The sequence below is a fragment of the Pelodiscus sinensis genome, chromosome 22 (assembly GCF_052426305.1).
Source record: "Pelodiscus sinensis isolate ZL-2025 chromosome 22, ASM5242630v1, whole genome shotgun sequence".
NCBI classification, from domain to species: domain Eukaryota; kingdom Metazoa; phylum Chordata; order Testudines; family Trionychidae; genus Pelodiscus; species Pelodiscus sinensis.
The window spans coordinates 16,459,751-16,480,464 of NC_143073.1; the positions used below are offsets into that span (position 1 = coordinate 16,459,751).

At 53.8% G+C, this 20,714-nt stretch overlaps 1 protein-coding gene across 13 annotated transcripts in view; it reads right to left on the minus strand.

The window, feature by feature from the left end:
• GIGYF1 (GRB10 interacting GYF protein 1) overlaps positions 1 to 20,714 on the minus strand; it is a 36,820-nt gene that overhangs the window by 6,225 nt on the left and 9,881 nt on the right. For 3 of the 13 annotated variants that reach the window (XR_012897471.2, XM_075907716.2, XM_075907709.2), the window contains exons 2-22: positions 14,985 to 15,156; positions 14,382 to 14,448; positions 14,205 to 14,287; positions 13,651 to 13,780; positions 12,797 to 12,892; positions 12,352 to 12,463; positions 11,987 to 12,095; positions 11,870 to 11,910; positions 11,266 to 11,475; positions 10,740 to 10,960; positions 10,315 to 10,450; positions 10,014 to 10,214; positions 3,834 to 3,979; positions 3,401 to 3,560; positions 2,828 to 2,994; positions 2,575 to 2,690; positions 2,197 to 2,304; positions 1,709 to 1,809; positions 1,550 to 1,632; positions 1,160 to 1,288; positions 468 to 629 (exon numbers count right to left, since the gene is read on the minus strand). Coding sequence is in view for 12 of the 13 variants with exons in the window: in XM_075907716.2 (XP_075763831.2) it covers positions 468 to 629; positions 1,160 to 1,288; positions 1,550 to 1,632; positions 1,709 to 1,809; positions 2,197 to 2,304; positions 2,575 to 2,690; positions 2,828 to 2,994; positions 3,401 to 3,560; positions 3,834 to 3,979; positions 10,014 to 10,214; positions 10,315 to 10,450; positions 10,740 to 10,960; positions 11,266 to 11,475; positions 11,870 to 11,910; positions 11,987 to 12,095; positions 12,352 to 12,463; positions 12,797 to 12,892; positions 13,651 to 13,780; positions 14,205 to 14,239 (2,463 nt within the window). In the remaining variant the exon portion in view is untranslated. The remainder of the gene's footprint in view (positions 1 to 467; positions 630 to 1,159; positions 1,289 to 1,549; positions 1,633 to 1,708; positions 1,810 to 2,196; positions 2,305 to 2,574; positions 2,691 to 2,827; positions 2,995 to 3,400; positions 3,561 to 3,833; positions 3,980 to 10,013; positions 10,215 to 10,314; positions 10,451 to 10,739; positions 10,961 to 11,265; positions 11,476 to 11,869; positions 11,911 to 11,986; positions 12,096 to 12,351; positions 12,464 to 12,796; positions 12,893 to 13,650; positions 13,781 to 14,204; positions 14,288 to 14,381; positions 14,449 to 14,984; positions 15,157 to 20,714) is intronic. The other 10 variants (XM_075907712.2, XM_089772667.1, XM_075907719.2 and 7 more) reach the window with 7 other exon arrangements.

A 20,714-nucleotide genomic window follows, 5' to 3' on the forward strand; every position in this document is an offset into this window, starting at 1 on the left:
GGTGGGAGGTGGGACTAGGCTGGGGTGGGTCACAGGAAATCATGGGCTTGGGGCCAGGCTGGGGGGGGAAGGCTAGGGGGGTATGTCTACACTACCACCCTAGTTCGAACTAGGGTGGTAATGTGGGCAACCGGAGTTACAAATGAAGCCTGGGATTTGAATTTCCCGGACTTCATTTGCATAAAACCGGGCGCCGCCATTTTTAAATGTCCGCTAGTGCGGACTCCGTGCCGTGCAGCTACACGCGGCACGGACTAGGTAGTTCGGACTAGGCTTCCTAGTCCGAACTACCGTTACTCCTCGTGACCGTTACTCCTCCTCGAACTAGGGTGGTAATGTAGACATACCCGGGGAGAGCATGAGCGTTGGGTTATGGAGAAAATGGGGGCAGAGCCAGGGAGACAATGGGGGGGGGGGGCTGGCTGGCTGGCTTGGGGGGAACAGAGGGGTGGGGTCAGGCCACTCACTGCTCTCTGTTGTGCCCGCTGCTGCTTCTGCAGCTGCCGCTCACTTTCCTGCAGCTCCAGTAGGGCCTTCATGCCCCCAGGTGGCTTGGTCAGGCCCCCCCAGGGCACGGTCTGCGCCTGGCTGTGCTGCAACAGTTTCAGCACCAGCTCCTGCTGCCGGCACTGTAGAGGTAGATGGGTTAGTGCGAAGCCACCAGACCAGCCCGCCTCTGAGCCCCTGGCACCCAGGAACCCTTCCCCCCCAATGGGTGGGGGAGCATCACTGATGGCTGCTCCTAGAAGGAGGAAGTGGGGATCTGTGGAGCAGATCGAGGCCCCTAGAACAAGAGTAAACACTAAACAGAATACACTACAGGCCTAGGGTTGCCAGGTGTCCGGTTTTGAACTAGACAGTCCAGTATCTGAGCTTTCTGTTCAGGAAACAAATTGAGAAAATAGAAATGTCCGGTATATTCTAATTAAGATGTAATGTAGATGGTGATTTAACGTCAAGTGTGTCCTATATTTGTTGAAACCGTCTGGCAACCCTATATAGACCAGAGAACCCAGGAGTCCTGGCTCCCAGCCGCACTCCCCTCCCAGAGCTGGGAAGAGAATCCAGGGGTAGGGATGGGTCTGGGTCACCCTGTCCCTCCAGCAGGTAGGCCTGGATGCAGTAGTGGGGGAGTGATGGGGGCACGGGCCCTTCCCACCTGCTTGCGCCGATAGAGCTCCTCCTCCTCGCGTCGCTTCTGTTCCTCCTGGCGCCGCTTCTCCTCGCGCCGCTTGCGCTCCTCCTCCTCCCGCTTAGCCCTGAGTTCCGCATCGCGGCGCTCCTGGAGCTGCAGCAATGAGAGCAAGGCGGTGAGGCGGGCCAGACTATAACAGAACCCCCCGCCACCAGGCACATGGACAGCACTGAGATCGTATGCAGCCCCTCCGCCAAACCGCAGCTGGTGCTGAGCATCAGAACCCAGGCATCCTGGCTCCCAGTCCCCCTGCTCTGACCCACCAGCTCCCACTTCCCTCTCAGAGCTGAGGCAAGACCCAGGCGGACTAGCTCCCAGCCCCCACTCTAGCAGTGCTGACAGCCTAGCACTCACTTTCTGTTGTAGTTGCAGTTGTTCTAAGATTGGACCCTGAGATGAAGAATTAATTGGTATATCCCATAGACTGGCCTCACCGCCTGCAGGAGAGACAGGAGAGTCAGACCAGGCGTGGGGCCCTGTGCTGTGCCTCCCCCTCACAACGATCCCCCTTACCTGCAGGCTGTGAGGCTGAGGTATGCGTGTCCCACAGGGACCCCGTGTCTGGCACGGACATGGATCTGTTCATCGCCGGCATCATGCTCTGCTCCCCTGCTCTGCAAGGCAAGGGAGTCACTTGCTCAGCATCCCCAGGAGGAGGAGAGCACTGCAGTCCAGGGCACCTCAGCCACCCCCCGAGGTTCTCCTGTGCTGCTACCAAAGCTGGGGAGAGATCCCAGGAGTCCTGGCTTCCAGCACCCCTTCTCTAACCACCTGCCCCCATCTTCCTCCCAGAGCTAGGGAGAGAACCCAGGAGTCCTGGCCTGTCAAACTCTGCAAGCCCCTCCCCGATATCAGCAGAAGTGGGATGGGTTGGCAAGTGGAAGTCAGAGTGCAAGCAGGTGAGGGGGCTGGGCCTGGCCATGGCCACAGAAAGAGGACAGTGAGGGGGGAGGGGCTGGCCATGTGAAGCGGGCCAGTGGGGGGCCGCGAGGGGCACTAACCTGGGTTTCAGAGCTTGCAGCTGCTGCAGGAAAGCCGTGAGCTGCTGCTGGGTCAGGTCCCCTGTCGCCACCTTCTGCTGTAGCGCACAGGGGGCAAACTGCTGCCTGCTGGGCAAGAGGGCCAGGGAGTCGCTACTAGCCACAGCCCAGGGACCTCCACGTGGGGCATGACCTACTTCCCCCCCCCCCAGCCCCTAGAAAGGGAATGGGGGAAGTGTTTGACCTGCCCCCCATACCCAGTTCCAGGGCTGGGGGCAGAGGAAGGTGACAGGCCGGTCCCAGGGCAGGGGGAAGGTCCCCGCCCCCCATGCCCAGGGCTGGGGGAAGGTGATGGACCCACACCCCACCCACTCCAAGGCACCAGGGGAGGGATTGTACCTGTCCGGCAGGTACCTGTTGATGAGCTGTAGGAACTGCTGATGCTGGAGCTGCTGGTAGAGGGCGGCTGCAGCCAGCTCTTGCTGCTTCTTCAGCCGTTCCTGGTCTAGGTTCCCCTATGGAGCAAGGGGCAGAGACAAGACTTCATCACGCTCGGGACAGGTGCCACCCCCAACCCTGGGTCCTCCAGGGGAGCCCAGCCCTTGGCAGGTGCAACAGAAGGAACAGACCCCATCCCAGGGGCTCTGCTCACCAGCAGGGGAGGTGGCGATGGGCCTGGAGCGAAAGGCACTCTTCCCCACATCTTGATAACTTCTCCCAGCGGCTGGAAGCCCTCGTCGCAGCCTCGCTTCACCAGCAGGGACATGGTGAAATAGCCAGCCTGGAACCACTCCGCCATCTCCTGCGTCGTGAAGGGCCCTAGGGAAGTCAAAAGAAAGCATGGTTATGCAGGAACTCCACACCTAGCACTGAAATGCAGTCACCTCTGGGATGGGCTAAATGATTACACAGGAACCCCCTCTTGCCTGGCCCTGAGTTGCAGCCATGAAGGACATGGGAACGTCAGAGAACCAGTGTCTCCCTGCCTGGACCTCCCCTCCCCCCTCAGCTAGGGATGTAAAATCCTGTTTAATTGGTTAACCAGTTAACAATAATGTTTAATCAGTTAAAGCGGGGTGCAGCAGGCTGGAATGCTCCCCTCCCCCCCCCGCCCACAGCAGGCCACATGGGACTGGAGCAGCCCCCACCAGTTAACAAACCAGTAAGCCTCACCTGTTAAGGGTGAGACTTACCAGTTAACCATTCACATCCCTATCCCCCACACCTTGGATCTCCCCCTGGGGGTCCTTGTAGAACCACTTCATGGCAGCCTCATGTGAGAGGGGCAGGGCAGCGGCTGTGTTGCGAGGCTCCTGCATGGCCTGGCTGAAGCCTTCCTCTTCCAGGGAGCTTTCCTGCAACGAAGCCACCATCTTCTCCGCTTCCTGGAGGGGGAGGGGGAAACCGAGGTGAGACCATGCCCCTGCACCCCCAAAGACAGGGGAATGGATAGGGAGAGGAGGGTGCCACTCCCTCTGCAGGGTGGAGGGGAGATCAGTAGCAAAGGCGTCACCTTTAACTGAAGCAGGAGAAGGTTGTACTCTTTCCCACAGCATAAGCTGGTGGGGAAGGGAACCCAGGTGTCCTGGCCACTCCCCCACCCCACTCCCCTCTCAGAGCTGGGGGGAGAACCCAGGAGTCCTGTCTCTCCCATTCACCTGTTGAAGATGTTTCATCCCATCGTCATCCTCGTTGTCCCCGATGGAGAACTCAGTAGCAGCATTGGTGATGGAGGAAGGGGAGGAGAGGGTGGAGACAGCGTCTGGACTAAGCTGAGACTGGAGGCCCAGGACACCTGGGTCCCCTGAAGAAGAAAGGAGGGAGGGAGGGGGTCACAACACCACTCCAGGACACCCGTGTGCTGGGTTTTCCAAGTACAGGGTCTCAGCCCTCTGAAGAAAACTGGTACAGTAGATTTCCGATAATCCGGAACCTATGGGACCTAGGTGGTGCCGGATTATCAGATATGCCGGACCATCAGGAGATACTAGAAGCTGTTTTTTTTTTTTTTTTAATATATATATACACACACACACACACACACACACACACACACACAGTATACATGATATACTGTATATAAAGTGTTCTTAACCCTTTTTATTGTACATACTGTATACAGTATACTGTGATGTTTTATTTTTTTTAAGCCTTTTTTACCCTTTTTGCTCAGTTCAGCTGCTGCCGCTGTTACCTTGTGACTCATTTTTTGCTGAAGCTCACTCACTAGGCTCTTGCCATTTTGATGCTGGACTATCAGGAGTGCCAGACTATTGGATGCCGGACTATTGGAGTTTTACTGTACTAGCCTTTCGTAAGTGGTGTTCAAGATGTGTTAGTCACACCCATTCCAATTGCACTTGTGTGCATGCCTGTTAGAAACTTTCCCTAGCAGTCTCCGGGGGGTGAGACAGGGAGCCTTGGAAGCAGCACTGATAATAACCCAACTGACCCGTCGCTTCCTCAGTTCCTTTGTGCCAGTTACTCCCACCGAGGGGGGAGGAGGATGGGTACTGGAATGGACACAAACACCACATCTCGAACAGTTACAAAAGGCTACTAACCATTTTTTCTTCGAGTGCTTGTTCATGTTAATTCCAACTGAGAAGAGTCCCCAAAGGTGGGGTCGGAGCTAGTTCGCCACGGACTGCAGGACTGCCCTGTTTACAGCAGCGTCATCTCGGGCCGGGAGGTCAATGGCATAACGGGCCGTGTACGTGTGAATCAAGCCCTGCATATGTCCTGGATTGGAACTTGGGCAAAGAAGGCCATAGAAGAGGCCACAGCACTAGTAGAATGCGCAGTGATCTCAGGGATAGAGACACCTGCTCACTCTTAGCACTTGTGGATACAGTCCGTGAGCCAAGAGGAAATGCATGAAAAGGAAACGGGACGACCTCTTGTGCGTTTTACAATCGCCACAAAGTTGCGAGGCTCTCTCAAGGGCTTTGTTTGCTCGCTCACTATAAAAAGCGAGTGCTCTAGGGACAACTAGGGAGTGCAGCAGCTGTTGCCATGCACTAGTATGCAGCTGAGGAGAGTACACTGGGAGAAGAATGTCCTGACCCAACAAACTGTGAACCCAGCTTGGGGAGGGAGGCCGGGCGAGGCCTGAGCTGTACATCGTCCCTGTGGAAAGTCATATTGGGTGGTTCAGGCATGAGTGCTCTCAGCTCCAAAACCCTTCTGGTGGACGTAATCGCCACTAAAAAGTCTACCTTCCATGAGAGGTAGAGGAGCAAGTGACTCAAAGGGTGGCTGCATCAGTCTTGAGGGTACCAAGTTAAGGTCCTACACAGGAAGCAGCTGCCTCACCTCAGGGAGGGATCTATCTAGCCCCTTAAGGAAACGCCCTACCAAGGGATTTACGAAAACTGAGCAGTCCCATCCCCGGGGTGGAACATGGAGACAGCCACAGGTAAACTCAGACTGAAGAAAGGGCTAACCCTTGCTCCTTCAAGTGGAGCAGGTCTTTGAGGATGAAAGGCATAGAGGCCAGCAAGAGAACATATTCCTCTTAGCCAGATAAGTGGCCCTGGTGGTTGGTTTCCTACTGCCTAACAGACTCTGTTAAACCTGAAGGAAACACTAATGTTCTGTGACATTCAGCCACAGAGCTTCCAGGTCATTAGAAACAAGAAGGAAGGTCTGAATGTCATAGATGTTGTGATGTAGTGGGGGGGGGGCGGGGGGGGGGGGGAGACAGTCCACTCGCTGGTCGCTATGCTTGGCTGTGGATGACCCCTACTGGCCTCTGTCTGTAAGCACTGCCCAGCGAGGGGTCGCCCTGAGGGCCCCCATGTCATGTAGACAGTGACCCAACCAGTTCTCACCAGAGAGGGAAGGAGTTGGAACAAAGGAAGGGGCCGGTTTGAGGAAGAGTCAGTTTTGGCTAAAGAAACATGGAGAGAGGAGACTAAGCAGAGTGCTGGGAGTTGAGGGGCCTATGCACTCCTGCCCCCAAAGAGTCTAGGGCTGTGCTGGACCACACCACACCTATGCTGTGCTGTATCCTGAAGAAGCAATAAACGCTCTCTATTCTACTGGCTGGCGGAGTCTCATCTTGCTGCTATGGGGGTGCAGGATCGGGGGGGATCCCCGACGTGCTGTCACAGATGTCTACAGTCCTGCAAGATTAGGTCTGGGTAAATGGAGAACTCTATGAGCAGCTCCACAATGCACCAATGCTGGCACAGCCAAGCCAGCACCAGTAGGATCACCTGGGCAATTTTCCCTGATTCACTGGGGAAATCCTCAAAATCTGCAGGGAAAGGGCGGGAAGGCATAGAACATTCATGGCAGCATGAATACATCTACCAGCGACCCAGGGCTGTGGCCCCTGAACAAGCATTTCCTGTTGGAGTCTGTTGTGAACAGGTTGATCTAGGGAGTTCCCCAGCGATGAGAGAGAGAGAGACAGAGAGAGGAACATTGTCCCTCACCGCCTCCTCATGGCTCAGGAAGGACCTGCTGAGACAGTCCACCACTACATTCCTGAGCCTGGGAGATAAGAAGTCCCAAGGTGAATGGAGTAGGCAGAACTTTGTGTCATAGTGGTGGGGACCTTGCATACCCTGCTTGTTGATGTAAAACATGGCTGTGTCAGAATGGTCACGCTGTAACCTGCCATAGTAGGGTGAAAGGTCTGATAGGGAACTCAGGGTGGTTCGTTCGGCCTGACACTGACTGTGCAAGAGTGTCTCATTGTCTGACCCTCTCCAGGTCCACCCCCATCCTAGGTCTGATGCGTCCATGAGAAGCATCATCTCTGGCTAGAGGGCCCAAAAGGGGACACCCACACAGGCCACCTGAGGATCCACCCACCCCAGCAGGGACTGGAGGACATTCAGTGGAATTGGAAGCACTCTGGGCAGCAGACTGAGGAAAGGCAGCTGTGGAGAGACCCGAGTCTCAGTCCAGCACATGTAACCATGTAGGTGCACGCTGCCATGTGGCCAAATAGGTTCAGGCAGCTCCTGGCTGTGGGCCACTGGTGCAGTGATCTAATGAGTCATCATGTGGCCTGGATCCTGAAGTCCAGCAGGGAGGCTGTGGCTGTCGAGGCATCAAGGATGGTCCCAGTGAACTCTATTCTTTGGGCGGGAATGAGAATAGAGTTCCCTAGGATAAGGATGCCCAACATCTGGATAGTGTCCTTGACGAGGAAGAGGTGCACCTCCACCTGAGTGGCCTCTCAGCAGCCAATCATCGAGGTATGGGTACACCTTGACTCTACTTTGGCAGAGAAATGCCACCACTACCACTATGCACTTTGTGAACACATGGGAGGCTGTGGAAAGGCTGAAGAGAAGCCTATGAACTTACTACAAGACAGAGGAAATGGTGTGGTCGATAAATGGGCATACGAGAATAGGCGTCTTTCAAGTCGAGGGTTGTGTACCAATCCCCTGGCTCCAGGGAGGGGTAACCAAGGCTAGCAAAGGAAGGCGGAACTTCAGTTTCAACAGGAACTCGTTGAAGCTGCAGAGATCCAAGATGGATCTGCAACTCCCTTTCACCTTTGGAGCAACGAAATCGTGGGAATGGTTCCCTTTTCCCCTGAGCGCCTGAGGAACCTCCTCTATCGCCCCATGGCCAGGTGATTGCACTTTCCACTGATGGAGTTGTTGGGAGTCATGCTGGTGACTACTATCCAGCAAAGCTTGTTCTGTGGCAGCAGGGTTGGATGCAGGTCTTTGTGGCCCAATCAGTCACTCATGCTAGGTGACTTGGAGATGGAAGCCTCCAGTAGGCGAGGCATCAAGGAAGGAGCCTTTGGCAACTTGGGATGGTGTCGCCCAAATGCCACTGACCTGGAGGCCATGGCAGGTCCTCCTGGGCCTGATGATATGCCCAGGGGTCCAGAACAGCCTCTGTGGTGGAGGCTATCATGGCTACCACTGCATGCTACCATTGTATGGTAAGATGGTCTTCTGGAGCGGACGGACTCCTCTTCAGAGAACAATGATGCTGAAGGTGAAGACCAAAGTGGGGCCAATGAACCTTGCAGCAGGTCTCAGTACCAAGAAGAGGAAGAGCAGGACTGATGCCAGGGGAAACATGGTGAGGACCTGTGAGCACTCTCTGTGCTGGTGATTGGTACTGTGATCCCGACATCAAGGAGGACCAGGGCTGAAGCCTTGTGCGTGGAGATGATGACACCTCACGCCTTTGTGCCAGTGGGTGGTGTAGGATGAAAATTTCTGAGGCAGGCTATGATATTCTGTTAAGAACCCCTATTGTAAATTTGGAGTCTGGACTGGCACACACAGTACATGATGGTTACCCCCCCCCCCACACACACACACACCCACCCACCCCCCACCCCCACCCCTCCTGGTGGGAGACAGGACATGACACATTCAATGCTGCTAGGGATAACTGTGCCATTGTTAAGTACTTTTAATGTCTCTGCTTTAATCCCCAGATGGACCACATCCTACAGAGACACCTTTTTGAAGCTGACAGACATATCACCACTTAACTGATAATTGATGTCTGCTTTGTTTAAATACTTGTTTTACTGGAAACACTATGGGTACGTCTACACTGGCCCCTTTTCCGAAAGGGGCATGCTAATTTTACAGGTCATAATAGGGAAATCCGCGGGGGATTTAAATATCCCCCGCGGCATTTAAATAAAAATGTCCGCCGCTTTTTTCCGGCTTTTAGAAAAGCCGGAAAAGAGCGTCTACAGTGGCCCCGATCCTCCGGAAAAAAGCCCTTTTCCGGAGGATCTCTTGTAGGAATAAGAGATCCTCCAGAAAAGGGCTTTTTTCCGGAGGATCGGGGCCAGTGTAGACGCTCTTTTCCGGCTTTTCTAAAAGCCGGAAAAAAGCGGCGGACATTTTTATTTAAATGCCGCGGGGGATATTTAAATCCCCCGCGGATTTCCCTATTACGACCTGTAAAATTAGCATGCCCCTTTCGGAAAAGGGGCCAGTGTAGAAATAGCCTATGTAACTTTATATTATTGCTCTTATCTTGCCTTACTATTAGCATCTATCCAGGGGGTCCGGGATCTTCCCCCTCCCATCACTTTGATCTGCTTGCTTCACATATGGTGTCGAGATTCTATTCCTTCAGGTGGGTAGAGACCAGAGCCAGTGTCAAGAGCTGGTGAGCAGTAAGAGTCTCCCCCAGTACTGCTACATGGTACAGCTCCTGCAGCAGGGCTGAGGGACAGCCTTCCTGAGCCAGTGACGAGCAAGCATAATGCAAGCTCCTCCCGGGGACAGGTGCTGGCCATGATGTGACTTGAGGAAGTTCAGGGCCCAGTGCCAATCAGGCAATGGCGAATGCCCAATCATCACTGCTGGCTTCCCTCACAAAATTTTGATGTCTCGGTGCCGCAGGCTTCAAAGCCTTTGGCTGCTGTTGCGGTGCCACGATTTCAATGAGAGAGCCTAATTCGAACTACCTACTCTGTGCCGCGTGTAGCTGCGGGCACGGAGTCTGCACTAACGGGGATTTAAAAATGGCAGCGCCCAGCAAGATGCAAATGAAGCCCGGGATATTTAAATCCCAGGCTTCATTTGTGACTTCGAATGCCTACGTTAGCCACCTTAGTTCGAACTAGGGTGGTAGTGTAGACATACCCTCAGGGACTTCATTAGTCCTTCCTCTCAAAATACCACTCCCTGCTTTTAGAGAGTGGCCCAATGTTAGTCCAAAACCCCTTTGTAAGCTTCATGACAGCTTGAGACAAGCCTGGGACCCACCAGAGTTGGGCTGTTAACTCTGGATCCTACAGATGGCAGGTCAGGACCAAGTCTAACAGGCTTGAGCCACAGGAGATGGGAGTGGGGAGGAGAAGGAGATGCATCCCAACCTCCTACCCTGCTTGGTACCTTCCACAGCAGGCTCCTTGTCGCAGGTGCCAATAGGCGCAGTGGGGTCGGAGCCCCCCAGCGGGGCACTCTCACATTCACTAGTGGCAGTGGTGATAGCAGCAGCAAAAGGGGGGCCCGACAGCCAGGGGACACCGGGCGGGGAACAGCACTTCTCCTCCGGGGCACTCGAAGGATCCTTCCTGGCCTCTGGAGGGAGAGAGAATGAGTGACCATCTGATGGGCTGTGCTGCTCTCCCCGTACAGTTGGATGCGTGCCTCCTCCCCTTGAGCCTCCTGTCCGCCATACCTTTTTCAGGGGCCTCCTTCAAGCTGGGCTCAGAGCCATCCCACACATCCTCCTTTAGTTTCAACCTCTCGTCCTCTTCTTGCAGGGGATGGAAGTCGAACTCCTGCTCCTCAGGGATTGGCTCCTTGGGGCTCTTCTGTCAGAGAGGAGGACGTGATGGGTGTCAGAGGTTAAACCAGGATCCCAGCTATACATCCATGGGGGGAGGGAGGTGAAGCATCCTACCCAGGTCCTGTCAATCTGACCACCATTTCTGCCCACTCCCTGGCCCCGTCAACAGCTGGAAGCCAGGACTCCTGTTTTCTCCCCCCACTCTGTGAGGGAAGTGGGGGCTGGTGGATCAGAGCAGGTGAGTGGGAGCAGGGAGCAGGAGGAGGACAGGGAACCAGAACTTTCCTGGCTTCTCCCCCATCCTTTCCCACTACCTTGAGGGGCATGAAGGCACCAGATGAGTCGAAGGTGCCCATCTCCTCGTCCTCGTCGTCCATGCACCACTCAGGCAGTCCATCCTTGTCATCCTCAAAGGCATCACTGCCCCGGTGCCGCCGCCCACCTCGTTCCTCCTCCCGCTCCCGGAAATCGAAGTCGAACTTGCGCCGCCGGCCCTCAGGGTGCTCCCGCCAGCCTGCTGAGCGGGGTGCGCCATCTGAGGGGGGGGGTTAGACACTGAGCACAAAGAAGGGACAGCCCTGTGCCAGGGGGACCTGGGCTGTCATAAGGGGTCCTCCTGGCCCTGTCCACAAACTCAGAATGAGGAAGGGACCCGAATGAGGAAGGGACCCACCTAGGCATGCCCAGAAGGGGAAGAGCTCCACCACTGTCCATCCTGCCATGGCCCCGCCCACAAACCCAAAAGAGGGAGAGCTCCACCACTGTCTCTGCCCCCGGCCTGTCATCCCTTGGCCCTGCCCGCAAATGTCTCGGAGCCCCCTCCCTTGCGACAGGCCTTACCTGGGCTGGCCGACCGCCAGCGATCGCTTTCACGCCGGCCCCCGCTCAGCCGCCAGCTGCCCCCCACAGCTCCCCCAGCGGGGGTGGGGCCAGCACCCCCGCCTCCCTCTTCCTCCTCTTCGTGTTCCTCCCGCAGCGTCCGCCAGTTGTTGCTGTCCGAGCGGGCATAGTCCTTGCGGGGGGGTGGCCCCTCCTCAAAGGGAGCCCGGGCTGGGGGTGGAACAGAAAAAGTAGTCAGTGTGGGGACCTGTGACCCCATGACCAGCTTCCCTAGGAGATCCCATGTTCCCTCCCACCTGTAACCACCTACACAGGCCGGCAGCTAAGGAAAGAGCTTCCCCAGCAGCGCACCAGGAAGAAAGGGAGCTCCCTGTGTTGAAGACAGTCCCCTCTTCCTCAGAGTGTCTAGGTGCTACCAGTCAACAGGGGCCCCATTTCTTGAGCATGACTGTGGGATTCCTCCCCCCATCCCAACACGATCTCTATAGGATCCCCAACAGAAAGCATCCCCCCAGGTCTCCCCAAGCCAATCACCAGGACTGACCAGGCTGTTACAGGCCCCATCACTCCCAGTTCCCCCCACAGAGGACCAGGAGCCACCTACTTCCATCTCGACGGGTTGGTTTCTCAAACCTCCGCTCCCCCCTGTCAGAGAGAGAGATTGATCAGAGTTGGCTCCCCTATCCCCATGGGCCTCCAGCCCAAACGTGCCCCAGCTCACCTGTCGTCCCAGCTCTGGCTGCGATGGATCTCTCGGCCCCCACGCCCAAATGCCCCCTCCGCCTCCTCTGGGCTTCTTTGGTAAAACCCACTCTCGCCTCGGCCCCGGCCTAAGGGGAAAAACAGCTGAGACCTGGGCAGGGGCTTCCCTGCCACCTCCTGGGATCCCAGGAGGTTAGAGGGCAGTCAGGGACAGCCCCTCCCCTTCTCCCAATTCACCTAGCTGAGTCCTCACACCTGGGGCATGCCCACCTCCCTTCCCGCCCCAGTCAGCATTAATCCCATGTCTCCATCTGTGGCATTAGCTTCCCTTCTCTCTTCCCCCCACCCAGTTCTGCTGCCCAGTCCCCAGCCCCCCCCAGATACCTCGGCTCCGGGTACTGCCCCTCCCCCGGGAGACTCCTGTGGGGGCAGCTCCACCTCCTTTTCCCATCAGCCTTAGCACTGCCACGCTGTTCACAGACATGGAGAAATTCCTCTGCAACAGAGCCAGGGGCAGCATGATTAGCACAGAGAGATCACTAGATCATGTCTCAGGTGGGAACCAGTGCCCCCCCTAGAGGGGACAGGTCCCATGACCCCATTTCCCACCCCCGTGAGCCAGCCAATCCCTGCCCTAGGGCTGGCCCTCTTTACATAAAAAGGTGTTTGCATTCACCCAGCACAACAGGGCCTCCAATCTCTGTCATGGGAGAGAGGGCTAATTGTGTGCAGCCCCTCGCACGAGGGGATTCTGCTCGGGGGTTGGGGCTGGGATGCCCAGGGGCCCCGATGCCCAGGGGCCCCACAAAGTACTGCCCAGCCCCAATACCTGCTCCTCCTCTGTGAGTGGTACAAGGGCCAGCGGCTGCAGCGGCTCCTCCTGCAGGATGGCAGCGAACTCCTTGTCCAGGATCTCCTCTGGGACCTGAGGAAGGGCAAAGAGAGCAGCTGGGGTGCCACCTATCATGCTGGCTTGGCCACACCCCCTTTTTAAGAATAGCTTCCCCCACACAGCTGTGACCCCTCCCCCTCCCCCCCACTTCACCACAGAGAAAGCTGGGAGGGGAGGCTTAACCAAGCACTGATTTCAGCTCCTGTCTGGGGAACCCATCCATCCCCCAACAACTAGTGGCCCCTCAATGCAGGACACACAGGGCCTCTGCATGGGTCCTCCCGCCACGAACCTTGAAACAGGCTGCCCCCCATAGAGCTGGGCAACCATAACTCCACCTCTGGTCACTGCCATGCCATGAACCCTGGGACACTGTGGGTCACCCCACTGGGCAGCCATAATCCCTCCCCAGCACTATTATGGGAGGAGCCCAGGTGTACTACAGGTTGCCCCATTGGGCATCTATAGCCCTGCCCCGGTCACTGCCATGAGCCCTAGGATACTACAGTCCCACTGGAAACTCTTGCCCCACCTTCTCCTCCCTCCATTTGCCTGGCTTAAGGGAAGCTCCACAGCATGGACTGGGCTTTGGCTACCCACCTTGGCTAGCACCTTAAAGGTAGGTGTTACAAAACCAGCTCCCAGGCACCCCTACCCACAGCCAGGCCTTGGGACTACCTCTTTCCTCAGTTCCCCAAACTCTGTAAGACCCTGGTTGACCCCCTCTTCCCCCCGCCTGGGAATCTGCCTCCTACAACTGGGGCCTCACCATGCAGCTGGGGCACACGCACCTTGTTCTCTTTGACGTAAAGTGCTAGCATCTCTTCTCTGCCGTAGCGATACTCAGCAAGCTTGTACTTTGGCATGGCAGGAGAGGGTGGGGGGGAGGCCAAGCTCCCCCCACTGGACAGCGCACGGAGCCTGAGGGACAGGACAGATGGACAGTCAGCCATGGCATGAGGCGAGGCTCTGGGCATACACAGCCACTGACACACAGCGAGGCCACTGGGGTGTCTGGCCAGCAAGGAGCCTACAAGTCAGAACAGTTTAGACCAGTGAGAGGGTGGGGGAAGGAAACCAAGATGCCTGGGTTCTCTCCCCAGCTCTGGGCGGGGAGTGGGGGCTGGCAGCTAGGACACCTGGGATCTCACCCCAGCTCAGGAGGTCTAGTGGTGGGACAGGAATGAGGGGAGCAGAGCTTTATCACCCTCTTTGCTGTGTGTGTGTGTGTGTGTGTGTGTGTGTGTGTGTGTGTGTGTGTGTGTGTGTCCGTCCGTCCGTCCCCAGCTTCCCTCTTGCCCGCCCGCCCCCCCGCTACCCTCCCCATGCCCTGGCCCCTGCTCACCATTCTGGTCCAAAATTGAGTGTCTCAGCAGCCATCTCCCTCTGTGTGTGCGCTGGATTTGCTTGTGGTTTCCTATGACCTGGCTGGCAAGGAAGAAAACCCAGCGATGAAAGACTGGGAGACCCAGTCTCTGAACTCCTCCCCACTTCCTTGCCCTTCCCACACCCCCTTTCTTACCTGTGCGCTAGAGCCCCGCACTCCTCACCATGGAAAACTGGGCCAGTAGCAGCACCAACCAGTGAACCTGCAGCAGGGAGACAGAACCCAAAGAGGGCAGAATTAGGATTCAGAACTATCCCCTCGGCCCCCCATTTCACATCCCCCCACCCACCTCTGTCGGCCCCTCCATTGGTCCTCCCAGTGCTGATCCACAGGGGATTGAGAAGGAGACAGCCCCCTCGAGTGGAGCAATGCTCGAGGGGAAAAGATGTAGAGGTCTCTTGGAAAAAGTTCACTGGCCTCCCCAAAACACGGATCCATTTCAGACATGTACCATTACCTAAGGGGTAAATAATTCTACCCACCCCAGCACCATCCAGTATTATCCCCCAAATCCTCCCAGGAACCAGATCTAGGGTCTAGTTGCTCAAGCCCGGTGTATATGTGCGTGTGTGTGTGCGCGCACGCAAGATGGGGCTGGGAGCCAGGACTCCTGGGTTCTCTCTCTGGCTCTGGGAGGGCAGTGGGGCCTGGGGGAAAGAGGGCTGGAAGACAGAATTCTTGTGTTCTCTCCCCAGCCATTTGTGTGTACTGTCTCCCTAGTCCCCAGGAGTTTCTCACCAAGACAGCAGCTGTTTGCTGGGGGATCTCTGAAAGGAGAGGGGTGAGGAACTGGCGTGTGCCCGTCTGTCCAGGTCGCTAACAGAGCAGGGGGTGGGCTGGGGTGCTGATGGAGCTGTTGGCCCTTCTCCCCCCACAACAGAGTCAGAAGCCGGATTCACATTGGGCACAGCTGCAGGAAAAAGAGAGGGGGAGCGTTACTCCACAGGGATGGGTTGGGGGGTGGGGGGACACACACACACAAAGGCACTGTGTTCAGACCCCTGTACCCTGGAGCCCCCAGCACATAGGATGGAGACAATTCTCCAGTCAGTAGTATTGGGCATATGACACACAGCACAACAACAATTTCCATCACACCCACTGGAGGGCACAAAAACATAAGGCACCTATATCACTGTCCTTAGCACAAAGGCAAGGGACTTGTCTCATTATCACCAAAGGCGGGGGAGAGAACCCAGGAGTTCTGGCTCCCAACCCCCCTGCTCTAACCAACTAGACCCCAAACCTGAGACTAGAACCCAGGAATCCTGACTCAGTACATGAATCAGTGTGTGGCAGGGAATTCCATGGACTAGGTCGGCCCACAGTGCTCTCTGAAGCCTGGTTGTGACAGGTTCCATGTCAGCCTGCCCCCATCCCCAGAGACCCTGCTGTGCCTGAGCCTAAAGAACTGCAGTGCAGTCAGTTCAGCCCCAGAAAGTGGGTTGCACAACACCCAGGCCGACTGTTAAGGGAGCCACATGACAAGACTGGCAAACCACAAAAGGCAGAGCAGCCAATCCTCTGGCAGGACTGCTGCAGAAAGTCACACCAGAGCTAACGAACAAACCCTAATCAGGGAGTCACTTGGGCAGAGCCAGGAAGAGAACCCAGGAATTCTGGCACCCAGCTGCCATTCTAACCACTACACCTTAATTCCACCCTTCAGAGCTAGAAACCAACAGGAAACTGCTGCCTCATGTACAATCTGATCACCCCAAGACCTGCAGGACTGTGTGGGTTTTGAGCTAGGGGATTCTATCACAGCCAGGCCTATGTGGTACCTAAGGGGCCCCACTCCAACAGAGACCAGCGGATCTGCATTATTTTAGGTACCACACAGACCCACCTAAAACATAAGAATGGTCAGACTGAGCCAGACCAAAAGTCACTGTAGCCCAGCATCCTGTCCTCCAACAGTGGCCAATGCCAGGTGCCCCAGGGAGTATGAACAGAACAGGAAATCATCAGGTGATCCATCCCATGTCGCTCATGACAAACAGAGGCTGCAACACCATCCCTGCCCAGCCTAGCTAAGAGCCATTGATGGATCTATGGTCCATGAATTTATCTAGCTCTTCTTGAACCCTATTGAAGTCCTCGTCTTCACAATAGGGATGTCACAGTGTGAACCAGTAAATGGATAACTGATGAGCCTAGACTCATGGGTTAACCTTCACAGTTACAAACAGCCCGCCTCCCCCAACCTGCTGCTGGCTCTGTATCAGAGGCAGCAGCAGGGGAAGGGGACGCAGACAGAAATTGGTGCTCGCAGGAAACCGATTGCCCCCTTGCAGGGGGGCAGGCAGGAGCTGCTTTGCATGGGGAGCTAATTTTTAAGCTGGCCCCACACATACTGGCTCCCATGGAACTGCTTGACACCACACCCCACACTGGTGCCTCCGATACAGAGGCAGCATCGGGGGGGAAGAGGGGGGAAGACAGCTCCCCACCAAGCGTAAACGTGTACCTGCTAAAAATTTCAGCAAGTACACATTTACCAATATAAATTAATTTTAATATCCCTGTCGCAACATTCCCTGGCAGGGAGTTCCACAGGTTGATTGTGTGTTACATGAAGAAATACTTCCTTCTGTTTTAAACCTGCTGCCTATTAATTTCATTGGTGACCCCCTTCCCCCAATTCTTGCTTATTCTAACTTTTCCTTATTCACTTTCTCCATACCAGTCATGAGTTTATAGATTTCTATCTTATCCCCCCTTAGGCTTTTCTTTTTAATATGAAAAGTCTGTCTTCTTAATCTCTACTCATACGTCAGCCGTTCCAAACCCCTAATCATTCTTATTGCCATTTTCCGAACTTTCTCCAATGCCAGCATATTTTTTTGAGATGAGGCATCCACACCTGCATGCAGTATCCAAGATGTGGGTATACCACAGATTTATACAGAGGCAATAAGATAATCTCTGTTATCTCTATCCCTTTAATTGGCCCTAACATTCTATTTGCTTTTTACACTGCTATTGAACATTGAGTGGATGTTTTCAGAGAACTATCCACAACGACTCCAAGACCTCTCGAGTGATAATACCTAATGTAGTTCCCATCATTTTGTATGTATAGTTGGGAATGTTTTCTAATATGCATTACTTCCAATCATCTAGCTTTTTGAGATCCTTTTGAAGCTCTTCATAGTCTGCTTTGGACTTTACGTTGAGCAGTTTACAAATTTTGCCACCTCACTGTTTACCCCTTTCTCCATATCACTTATGAATATGTTGAATAGAATTGGTCCCAGTACAAACTCCTGCGGGACCCCACTAGTTACTGCTCTCCATTCTGAAAACTGATCATTTATTCCTACCCTGTTTCCTATCTTTTAACCAGTTATCAGTCCATGAGAGGCCCTTCCCTCTTATCCCATGACAACTTACTTTACGGTAGAGCCTGTGGCGAGGGATATCATCAAATGCTACATTTAACTGGTTAACCCTGCAGCAGCCCCTCCTCTGCCCCCAACGTGGCTGCAGACAGGGTCCAGCCAGCCAGGCCATTTAACCAGTTACCCAATAAGCAAGCCAATAAGCAGCCTGCTTACTGGGTAATTAGTTAACTGGTTTATGTCTTATATCCCTAAGTGGCATAGCTATGCCTCTGCCTCCTTTAACCTGGAACTGGGACTTTGTCTGGCTGTGTGTCTGGGCAGCACCTGGCACAACTGTGCCCTGACCTCAGTTGGCACAGGGATTGTCTCTCTCTGAATGTCTGAGCAGTGCCCGGCATGATGGGGCCCTGATCTCAGCAGGGGCAGGTCTGTCTGTTCCACTGCATCTGGGATTTGGTCAGCTGGGGTTTTCAGCCACAATTGGAGCACACAGAAATAATTACAGATTGGAGGCACCTGTGAGAATCGGATCTGAACAAGATGACAATTTCCGATTCACATCTGGCTAAGATGCTAATAAAGCAAATCTCCACACTGAGCTCTTTCAGCACCATGCTGCGCTACAGTGGCAGGTGAGACGTATCAGACCATCTAAGATGTATCAACATAATTTCCCCAGTGAGATTTCAGATTCAGCAACCCAAGCCAGCAGTGCACAGAGTCTCTCCTGGGAGATATTCTCTCACGCACACAAAAGCTATCGGTGTTCAGGTCTCTCATCCAGTCCCACAACCCCCTCTAATGATTACTCAAGTTTAACAAACAGATGTTTCTCTCTTAGGATGGCGACATGGCATGATGGGGGCCCCGATCCCTTACTGTACCACAGACATTGCTTTCTGGGCCCAAATACTTGTTCACATTAGAGGATGAACTTGCTGCTTTTACAAGATGTGAAGATAAACACCCACAGTCATCCCTCCCCAGTTCCAACCAACAGACTCTGCTCTCCTCCCAGGAGAAGCCAGGAGTCTGGCTCCCAGCTCTAACCCATTAGCCCTCACTCCTCTCCCAAAGCTGGGGAGAGATCCCAGGTGTCCTGGCCTCCTGCTTTAACCAACTACACACCCCTCTCCATCTTGGTAGAAACCACAAGATAGAGAGCCAAGTTTCTGAGAAGCAAGTGACAATTTTGGATGTCTAACTTGTCTAATTTTCATGGGATCAGTGCTCAGTGCTTTCAGAAAGATTCCCATCACCCCAGCCAATGTCTCAAGTCTGAACCCTCTCCCCCCAAAAAATAATTCATTTCCCAACTAACACCACTGTGGGTGGACTCCCTGTGGTTTGATGGCTTTGGATGCAGACCAGAATGCCTATGGCAAACACAAGATTGGATGGAGTATGGAGGTAAGTGGTGAAACTCCAGCCTGTGTGACACAGGTGATCAGACTAGGCCTAAATAGAGTCTATTTGGCCAGAAGAGACCACTAACAATGTAATCCCTACACCACACATCAAGAGTCACAGGCCCTGACCACGCAAAGTGCAACACGCAGTGCACCTCCTCTAGCGTGTCAAATACCCCAGTAACAATGGTCCTGGGTGAAACCAAACAGAATCCAACAAACACACACCGAAACAAAAAAAAAATACAGGACTATGTAGCACTTTAAAGACTAACAAGATGGTTTATTAGATGATGAGCTTTCGTGGGCCAGACCCACTTCCTCAGATCAAATAATGGAAGAAAATAGTCACAACCATATATACCAAAGGATACAATTAAAAAAAAAAAATGAACACACATGAAAAGGACAAATCACATTACAGAACAGAAGGGGGATGTGGGGGGGGGGGGGGAAGGAAGGTGAATGCCAGTGAGTTAATGATATTAGAAGTGGGGAAGGGGAAATGTCTGTGAGTTAATAGTATTAGAGGTGATAATTGGGGAAGCTATCTTTGTAATGGGTAAGATAGTTGGAGTCTTTGTTAATTCCCCTGCGGAGAGTGTCGAATTTTAGCATGAATGCCAGTTCAGAGGATTCCCTTTCAAGTGCAGATTTGAATGTCTTCTGAAGTAGGATGCAGGTTAGCAGGTCATTCAGACAGTGTCTTTTCTGGTTGAAATGACAAGCAACTGTTTTTTCTTTGTGATCCTGTCTAATGTCTGTTTTGTGGGCATTGATTCTTTGGCGAAGTGTCAGACGTTTGTCCAATGTACATAGCAGACAGACACTTTCGGCACATGATAGCATAGATTATATTTCTGGAGGCGCAGGAATATGTATTCTTGATCTTATAACTCACTTGGTTAGGCCCAATAATGGTGTCAGCAGAGTGAATATGTAGAGAAAGCTGGCAGCGGGGTTTGTTGCAAGGGAAAGTACCAGGGTTGGTATTAGTGTGGTATGTCCTGTGGTTGTTGGTAAGAATCATCTTGAGGTTAGGTGGTTGTCTATAGGAGACTACGGGTCCGTCTCCCAGAGCTTCTTGGAGTTTAGTGTCCTGTTCCAGTATAGGCTGTAATCTATTGATAATGTGTTGGACAGGTATAAGTTGGGAAACAAAAAAGGGTCCAAGCCAGCATAGTGCCAGCAGACAAACAATTTTCTCAAAGCTGTCACACTGTATCTGACCACTCAGGACACCAAAGTAAATCCGCAGGCACCACCTTAAGGGAAGCACTTAAATTACTAACTCCACTAGCCACAAAAAAACCATGACACTGGTTTTATGGCTCATTTAAATTTCTCACCACCACTGGCTAACCCTTAATTCCCCACTCCATTTTATGTGGTCACCCACAACGTGGGTTAACCACTTTTGCTCAATCATCTATAGTAACTTGGATATAGCTCAAATACACTAGTTTCCTTTCTGAAGAACTCCATGAAGCTCAAACATTTTTGGCTCCCCCCAATAAACACTGGGGCAATAAAAGACAACCCACTCAAAGAGATGACCTCACTCACATTGTCTCAATTCATGAATGCCCCAAGCAAGAGAATTTCAGCTAACCACGAATCCAGAACTTAGGGCTAAGTTAGAGCGTGTTTCAAAAGAAACCCAAGTCTTGGTTTAAAAGATCCTAAGTGACAGAGTATTCCCCTCTACCCAG